This window comes from Mercenaria mercenaria, chromosome 3 (assembly GCF_021730395.1).
Source record: "Mercenaria mercenaria strain notata chromosome 3, MADL_Memer_1, whole genome shotgun sequence".
Lineage (NCBI taxonomy): Eukaryota > Metazoa > Mollusca > Bivalvia > Venerida > Veneridae > Mercenaria > Mercenaria mercenaria.
Window position 1 is genome coordinate 24,078,647 of NC_069363.1, and position 9,807 is coordinate 24,088,453.

Here is a 9,807-nt window from a genome sequence, read left to right on the forward strand (position 1 = left end):
ATTTTTTGCCTGTGAACACGATAGAGACCACATTTTGGAGTAAACTTTAATCAGACTTGCACACAACTTGTATTGGCATAATATCTGGGTTTCTTTCAAAAACTGGCCAGATTCAGTCATGGGTTCCAGTTATGGCCCCTTAAATGACCAAAATTTGCTATTTTGGCTTGTGAACATGATAGGGACCACGTTTTGCCATTGATTTTAATTTAACTTGCACACAACTTGTATTGGCATTATATCTCGGTTCATTTCATAAACTGACCAGATTCCATCATGGGTTTTAGAGTTATGGACCCTTAAAGGGCCAAAATATGCTCTTTTAGCTTTTACAGCCTTATAGAAACTTCATTTATGGTTTGATGTGATAAAAAGTTGCAAAATATCTTTAACAACAGTAACTCATGGATTCCATGATGAATTTGTCAGATCCATTCATGGGTTCCTGAGTTATGGCTCCTGATTGACCCCTGAAAGAGCCAAAATTTGTTAATTTTTACTTTGTGAACAAGATAGAAGTGACATTTTACGTTTGTTTTAACTAAACGTACACACAACTCCAGTCACAATAACATCTCGGTTCATTTTGAAAACCGGCTAGATTCCTTCATGAGTTCTAGAGTTACTGCCCCTGAAAGGGGCAACATTTTCTATTTTGTCTTTTTCAGCCATATAGAGGTTTCATTTATGCTTTGATCTGATACAAACTTGCACAGAATGTTTATCTTGATAATCTCTAGGCCTGGATTGGAACTAGGGTCATATGGGGCCAAAACTATGTAATCAGGTCACAGAGAGGCCACATTATGACTCTATCTTCATGAAACGCGATCAGAATGTTTATTTTGAAGTTTCCTAGGCCAAGTTTGAAACTGGGTAATGTGGGGTCAAAAACTAGGTTGCCCGCTCAATTCAAAGGAAAATCTTGTTAACACTCTATGGGCAATATTTATGACCCTATCTTCATGGAACTTGGTAAGAATGTTTTTCTTAATGATTACCATGCCAAGTTCGAAACCGGGTCATATGGGGTCAAAAACTAAGTCACCACTTAGATCAAAGGAAAGGATTGTTCACACAGTAGAGGCCACATCTATGACTATCTTCATAAAAATTGGCCAGAATGTTTATGTTGATGATTCAAAGGCCAAGTTTAACAGCTGAGCGAAATAGGGTCATCATGACCCTCTTGTACTTATAATAAGCTAACTGAAACATCTAAGTATCACAAGCTACAGGAATTTTACTTAAGTGAAAAAACTTATATAGAAATAAGGTCATTAATCTGGTGAAAAACTGTAACTCGATGGTATAGTCGAAAGATGTTCAGAGTGAACAGACCCTCTTTCTCCATTCCTTGCGCAAGCTTGTGCAGAACGGGTATTTTAATTACACTTTTTCATTGCTAGAATGAATTCTTCATGAAATGAATTTGTTTTCAAACTTATATTCCAATAATGGCAAGTTTTGCAAATGGAAAGCTGAAATATGGTTTTAATGTAAGGAAAAGAGCAACTCCGTTTCGTTTTTAGGCAGTCAATAGACCACCACTGCCTAGCATTTCACTAGGAACCAATCAACCCCTATTTCCTTTCTATTTCTTTTCTTTAATCTAATATGATAGTACATTATATGTGTAAAATATCTGGTTTGTAATTTATGATTCGGCTCTATTATCACAAAAACTCAGGCGAGACGAAGTGTGAAAAAAGTATGAAATCAACAAAAAATGGAAGTTTATGACCTCATATGCCTAATCTGAGGGCATCTGATGCTTTTTATGATAACTCAACTGTTATAAAGTAACGAATATCAGTAACTTTTGCTTCAATCCCTGCTTACGGGGACATAATTGACAAAGAATCATAGGGAATGGGGTTGCGCATCGGGAATGGAGTTGCTCATGTACATCATAATTGATATAATGTATACGCGCAACTCCATTCCCGGGGCGCAACCCCATTCCCGATTATGTTTTGCCAATCTTTCCCTAAAAAGCAACATTTCATTCAAGTGTATGTAATATTCATGACTGTTTTACACATGTCTGATCATTAGAAGCGTCACATTTCCATAAAGAAGGCACAAGAGATAGAAAATTTGCTTTTTTTCATGATTTCATGTTTTTTGACACTTCGAGCCAGCAGAGTTTTCGTGATAACAGAGCTGACTCCTAAATTAATAAGTTGGTATTTCACACATATGATCTTTATTCATTTTTGTGTCGAATAGCATTTTTTTTTCTAAACACTCGTAAATGTGTCATTATTTACAAAAACGAAAACCCACCTATTGTCTGTAAGTATTGACCTGGCACTCATTAACCTTCGCCAATATTTTCGGGCGTTTTCGTTAATTTACGCAAAATTTGTATCCTGAAAGTATCTACATTACTTAAGTAACATGAAAAGTACATCGATAACACGGTGGCGTAGAGGTAAGTTGTCTGACTTTAACGCACGTTACTACGGGTTCGAAATCACTAAGAAATTTATGTTTGTTTTTTTTTTCAATTAAATGTATTGTAATGTCATCTTTAAAATTATTTTATGTATCATATTTCATGAATTTTAATTGTTTTCTCCTGTACTATTTATTTTCTGGAACGCTGGTGACAGGTAATTTGTCTTTTTATCTAAGATACCATTAAAATAATCTTATTTCATATTTTAACAACGCGTCAATATGATTACTGTTAATAAATGAACCATAAATATCACGATACATTTGATCAAATAACTAGAAAGTCTGCATATAAAATTTGGGGAAAAAAGATATGGTCAGACGTAGGACTCGAACCCACAATCCTGATATTGGTAGCTAAACGCTTTGTCTGCATAGCTACCTGTACTTGCGACAGTATATCAATTAAGAATGATATATGAAATATTTAGTAGTAACGCTATTTAGGTTCGGAAACCGAAGATTAATTTACGGAAATATACGGAATATTCATGAGTGCCAGGTCAATACTTACGGACAATACCTCGATTTTGTATATTATATTGATGTGCAACACCAGCACCGGAAGTCGCGCAACCCATTTTTAGCGTATTCCCAGTGGGAAATGGATTGCGCGTTTACCACCCGTGTTTTTGTGACCGTTCGATCAAGGTAAAACATTATTCCTCAATGCAATTAATGATTTAAAATATACATATTTAAATTTGAGACAACCGCCTGTATAAGGGACTACGTTAAACACATTAATAATTGCCTTTATTCTTTATAATAACATAATACCAGTTTTTCAATTCCATCCTTGCGTCTTTATTTCTCATGCTCGGCCGTTCAGGCCATACCAAATTGATTTGTCGTTCGTCGGAACTACCGCATCAATGATTTCATTCCCGAGAAAAAGAAAAAAAAATCACCCGCCCGCACGTACATAAAAATCGCCGAAAAATTTTTTTTTTTCTGATTACGCGGTCCGGAATGATAACGGTAAACAGGTTTTATCGCTGTTTTAATGCGTCAAAGTGATATTGATCGGAATCCATGCGTTCGTAATGGTAACATGTAGCTGATGACACAAACTCAAAAAGTCAGGAATTATGGTGTTGTTCATCATTTGTTTTAAATCTGGAGTGTCTGTGCTAGTGCCACACATGGCCTTCGATGTGCCGGTAGGTGATGAAGTAGGCACGTTCTACGATTGTTCAAATTATACAGTGAAAAGAACAAAGCCCGACTTGTAAGACGTGCAGGGCCACGGGGATTCAAATTGAAAATATTTGGATTAAACATAGAAATATTGTTCAGATAAAGTTTTCAAACCATTTGTTATCAGTTGTTTAGTTAAATATTTTAGATCTAGAGCCAAAGCCAGTGCTTTCTTGAAAAAAAAAAGTTCGTTCACAGATCCTGACTGATCCATCACATTAATTGTCTCAGGCCCAAATCATTTTGAACGTAACTTCTTTAGTACGGCAGTCAGATATTCTATCAAAATGCATATATTCATTTTTAAAAAATGTTTAGCTTTTCAAATAAGTTGTGTAGATATAAAAAATAATTTCTGTCGTATTGTAACCCCAATTTTCCCTGTTTGTATATTAATTGGCTATGAATTGATTGAAAGAAAGAATCTGAAAAAAAAACAGACCTTCCCAACTCAAAATTTCTTGGTCAGTCAAAGCACAACAGATAACACTTTTAAAGAGTGGCCCTATTGAGATCATTTTTTGTCCGTCTGTTATCATTTTTGAATGAAATGAACCTCTACCACAAAAATCTAAGCTAACCTTATCTGTTAAGAAATTATTCAAATGGATTCGAGCAATGTTGAAGCATTTGTGTGCCCAACTCCGTTTGGTCTCATTGGTCAAGTGATTTATTACTTTCCCCTCACCTCTACCGTTTGGAGTTTCACTAGGGGCACAAAGCTGCTCATGTGTCGAAGTCATCTAACTGGGTTTCAGAAGATATGTTATTCCACTTGGGTGCCTGTTTTGTCTTAAATATTCCTCATCCTCTGCCGTTAAATGGGCACGCCTTCAGACTAATGTAGAACAATCAAAATTAAAAATAAGACACTCATCCCTCAGTAATTATAAATACAACCTCAGTAATTATAAATACAAAATAAAAACAAAGTGATTCAGTGAGTTTTAGCAAGAATTTATTTGCAAAACCATTCATGTAGTCTTTAAAACATACAGAAAAGCTATCTACTGTCTTAGTCACACTGTAAATGTTTAAGTTCTGTGTTATTCTTAAAGAAATGTTAACTTTATGTATAGTCATAACTGCAAAAGAAAAAGAAAAATACCCGCTCGCTCCATGTAAAAGCTACCCGCCTCTGAAAAAATCAAAATTGAGAAAAAAAAAAATTTCGCTCGCCCGCTCCCATTTTTTTTGAAAATTTTCCGAAGAACTATTAATCAATTTGGTATGGCCTCAGTGAAATCCAAAGTGGCATGTTAAACATTTTTGTGCTATTGATAGGCATGGCAGACCTATAGACAAAATAAAAATATGAGCCGCGCCATGAGAAATCCAACATAGTGCATTTGCGATCAGCATCCGCGCAATCTGGTCAACTGCCTACTGCAATTAGAAACCGTTAGCGAACAGCATGGATCCTGACCAGATTGCGCGGATGCTGGTCGCAAATGCATTATGTTGGTTTTCTCATGGCGTGGCTCATATGACCTTTTGAAGGGGTATTTTGTTCTTCAGCTAGATAAAAGAAACATGTTCAAGCGCGTCAGTTACTTTCATTTTCGATGATAAAAAACACGTGTTTTTGTGTTTTATTTTCACCAAGAAGTACGTATACGAAACAGTTACTTCTGTTACAAATGGGGCAGTGCATAGATTTATTGAAAATTCAACCAAAAACACGTTGAACGCAAAACAACAACAACAAATAAAAAACACACAAAAAAGCAAACAGTTTTTCCTTAAAAAATGATTTGTAGCAATTCAAACTTTATATAGATATTCAGTCGAAAAATTACTTGCATGAACTTTACCGTACTGTGTATAACTGTTCATTACAAAAATATACTCTGGCAAAAATGACGATACCAATTACCACAGGGGCCTCCGTGGGCGAGTGGTTAAGGTCGCTGACTTCAAATCACTTGTCCCTCATCGATGTGGGTTCGAGCCTCACTCGGGGCTTTGAATTCTTCATGTGAGGAAGCCATCTAGCTGGCTTACGGAAGGTCGGTGATGAAATAATGCACGGAGGGGCACCTGGGGTCTTCCTCCACCACTAAAGCTGGAAAGTCGCCATATGACCTATTATGTGTCGGTGCGATATATTAAAAATCCAATTACCACAACTTGTAACTAATGCAACATATAGTCTACACAGAATATCACTGCGGTCATGTACATAAGCCGTGATGTAGTCACATCGTCGCCTTATTTCCACAATGCACCAAGTGCCATTTTTGCAATTTTAGGAAATGCAAATCGAAAGTTCAGGTATCAAAAACTTTGCAACAGTTATGCCAAATGAATTTTATGTCAGTTAAGTTATCAATATATAAATTTGTGAAGTTGTGTACTATACCGTCATTCGACAATTTACATGCTGATAATTCTCTGTTAACAATTACAAATACGCCTATCCAGTAATTCAATGGCCAGATTCATTTTGTTGACTTTTTCGTAGGAATCTACATTATCTAGGATGGTTTTTAACCTGAATACATTATGACCCTGTTCGCACACATACCCCCTTAAAATATTTATTTCTGTTTTCTTTAGGGGTATGGAATGGTGTCGTCTGGTGCATTTATCTTTGAAATACAGGCATAAAATGGTTGCTTCCGGTGCAGGTTTTGGTCTAATATAGATCTAATAATGGAGGGATCACTCCTTAACCTCACTTGATGTGAGTGTGTGTGTGTGGGGTGGGGGGGGGGGGGGCAGGGGGCTCTCCCCCTTTAAATTTTTGTAATACAGGTATGAAATGGTGGCCTCTGGGTGCATATTTTGAGAAAAAAGTATTCCTTTACCATAATAGTAGGGTGCATCTTTGATGAGTAATATAAGTAGGCCTATAGGTCACTTCTCAGCAAACTGGAGGGGGCACGGGCCCCTCAACCAGGCCCTGGATCCTGGCCTGCGCACCTTCCGTAACCGGTAACGTCAAGGTTGTTTGTTTTTATCGGTGATAGAAAAATCCCTTTTTACACGTTATCTTTTAAAGTAGCTGTATCGATATGTTAAAGGAAACAAATTAACTATTTTTCTAAGATTTAGGTCTGGGCTTAAACTTAAAGCAAACTGAATCATTCCCTCCTTTGATTTAAATTTTATCCGGCACGTAGTCAGACTGGCACAGTCTACAGCTAATTTGCTTTATCCTCTTTTAATTTGAGACTCAGTTAGCTTCAATATATACTTAATTAATTAGTGTTGGGGAAGCTATGCGTAAGAGAGCCGACATTGCCGCCTATGCAATTGATCGCTCGAGATATTTAGTGACGTCATATATTGTATGACATAATTGGAATATAGCGTTTGAAAAGTTATTGTGTCATGGCGAGCTGCCTACTGGCAGTAAATGTAGAACACTGGCACTAGAACCGCAAATTTAGCTTTGAGTGGCCTATTTTCATAAATATGTGCATTAGTTTTCAAATTATAAAGAAATATAAAAGAAATGGTAAAATAAGATAATATTTCAATTTGATTTGCCCAGTCAATTACATTTTAGTACCATGGCAAATCAAACTGAAAAATTATTTTATTCATAAAAGCAGGATACCACTATACTATTTCTGTTGGACAAATGGTTCTAGATATTTTCTCATTCATGACTTTTTCCAGAAGAAGTTATACAGAAAAATATACTGTTCTGGTTTGTTTGGATTTTTACATTCAAATATCGCGCCATTTGACTCTTTTTGTTCCGTCCAATGAGATCGCTCGCACTTGGTAAAAGCGAAAGTTGATGGGTGATCGAGATGTAAATAATTCCGAAAGCGATAAAATTCGCTTGATTTTGTCAAAAATAGCGTTCTTTGGTGGGGATTTCTTGTTGTCATTGTTAAATAAATGTAAGACCTTCCGATCAGTACACGAGTATCAGCGATAGCCTATTTCTATGGAAAGTTATGACCGGCGAAACGGAGCGATGTCGGATTCCGTTCATTACCATGTTTTAATATAAGAACAGAGGATGGGACGTAATATATAAGAAGGCACCATTTCTTTTATATTTCTTTATAAATTGAAAAATAATGCACATATTTATGAAAATAAGCCACTCAAAGCTAAATTAGCGGTTCTAGTGCCAGTGATGTAGAAGACTATATTCTAATGAGGCTGAAGCAGTTGACGTCTTTGTATCGTACAGGTTCTTCCTGGATTATGCATTTGGAAAATACTGTGATTAAAGATATTGTTTCAAATGCATAGTTCAGTTATTTGCCTGAAATTCTTCGAAAGACTGCCGTAGATTGACTGGATCAATTTTCGGATGATGGATTTCCAGTGTAAAACTTATGCCTTTGAAAATTGTGCATTTAACTGGACATCGTTTGGAAGGATTTAAGGATAAATGGAATAATGATTAAAGGAATTTATAACTGAATACTTAATGGCCGGATTCTTTCGTGCAAAGTAAGTTCTTTTTCTATTCTTCATTTTTACATTTTTCAAAATTTCGTTTGTTTACTAAATTGTAAATTCTTTCTGTTTCTTACGAGAGAAAAAATAGCTAAGTGTAAAAAATAAGTGTGAAACGTCCCCACGGAATTATCGAATAACACGTGAAATTTCCCGAAAATCTCCAAAATAGAGAATATTTGGCAATAGCGACCAGAAATAAACAACAGCGAATTCCCATAGAGAAACTGAAATTTAGTCGCACGGGAAAACCAGACGATTGTTTCAAAAATCCTTGAAATTCTCGAGGGTGACTTTTTTTTATTCACAAAAACGTGTTTTATGTTCTTTGATCCCGTTTCATTTCTTCATATCAGCCCAAAGTTGAGGTCCAAAATTAGGTGGGACAGACTATAATCAAATTATTAAGTTGATTATGACCTACACAAAAAGGAAATATATTTTCGAAACTTTGTTTTTATGTTCTTTATAGTTCAGTAGTGTAAATCAGAATATCTTTGCTGCATTTATATAATATTCGATTTTATTTTAAACATAAATTGTGCTTGTGTTTTCAGAGGTATATCTCACAGTTTCAATAAGAATACTTCTTATGTAATAATTCAGTCCAAAATGAAAATGCCCTTGAACATCATAGGGTATTCGGTATCTCTTTCATTCGTCATACAGGTGGTAATGGAAGGACAGTGACGAAAAGTTAAAGAACTCTTAGTACAATGCTATAAAATTGTTTTTATATTTCTTTTTTGAAACTAAAGAAAAATAAACAATGCTATCAGGAGGTTGAGATGGGTATACATTTATTCTACATCAACTTAAATTACCTACCTTCAAAATATTTTGAAGTTTTGCGTCTTGGTCATCGCTGTCCATAGTTTCTATTCTTTTGTTGTATCTTGCATGTTGACCCAGATCTACGGCAAAACTGTCCATTTCTTTGGCTAAATTATACTTCGTCAATCGTGACTGCAACCTCCGGAGTTTGTGCATTGCTCTACCCTTACAACTGACAATATCCTTCAGTTTTTTTTTGCCGTCACACAAGTTCTTCTGTTTTAACCCTTTTCAGTGTTTACACTAAAACAGACAGACTAGCAAACAACGAACACAAACTGGAAACGAAAATATTATACGCTAAACAGAAATCAAGTTTTCTTCCAGATATCTTACGTGAATCGTGATCTTCTTTTGTCACTGTAATGGACTATCCTTGAAATACAATGTGTCTCAGAGACTATCCATTTAAACTGATTCTCCTGTCACATGTTAGGTATTCTGTCCCGTCTTACGTGTTTCTTATCTCAATGACTTAATGACAATAAAAATAAATATTTATTAATCTAACTAAATTGTTATTTTGCATTATCCCATTAACCGCTTTAGTCCAAAATGAGACATCTAAATATGTAACCGGAAACGACTTCGTATAACATAAATACAAGTTATTCAAATCAAATTATTGTTCTCAGTATTGACAGAGCTAATGGATTCGACAAGTCGCGTGCAAACAAAGGAACGTTCTCATTTTTCGTGTAATCAAAAGGGCGTAATATAAAACTTTTTAGCAGAATGAAAGGAAAATATAAATATTCTGAAAATATTACAAAATCTCATTCAACGTTACAACAAAAAGTTCTCAGATTCACAACTTGTGAATATTATCAAACAGATGTAGATATCGACATGCCACTTGCTAATTGCTTTTGCAAAAATGTT

The 9,807-nt window shown here is 35.4% G+C and overlaps 1 protein-coding gene across 1 annotated transcript in view; it reads right to left on the minus strand.

Moving 5' to 3' along the window:
* The window catches only part of LOC123525265 (transient receptor potential cation channel subfamily A member 1-like), an 81,214-nt gene extending 71,769 nt beyond the window's left edge, over nt 1–9,445 (minus strand). The window contains exon 1 of the mRNA XM_045304163.2: nt 8,920–9,445. Coding sequence (XP_045160098.2) covers nt 8,920–9,081 — 162 coding nt within the window. The 5' untranslated portion in view covers nt 9,082–9,445. The remainder of the gene's footprint in view (nt 1–8,919) is intronic.
* Nucleotides 9,446–9,807: the final 362 nt, after the last annotated feature.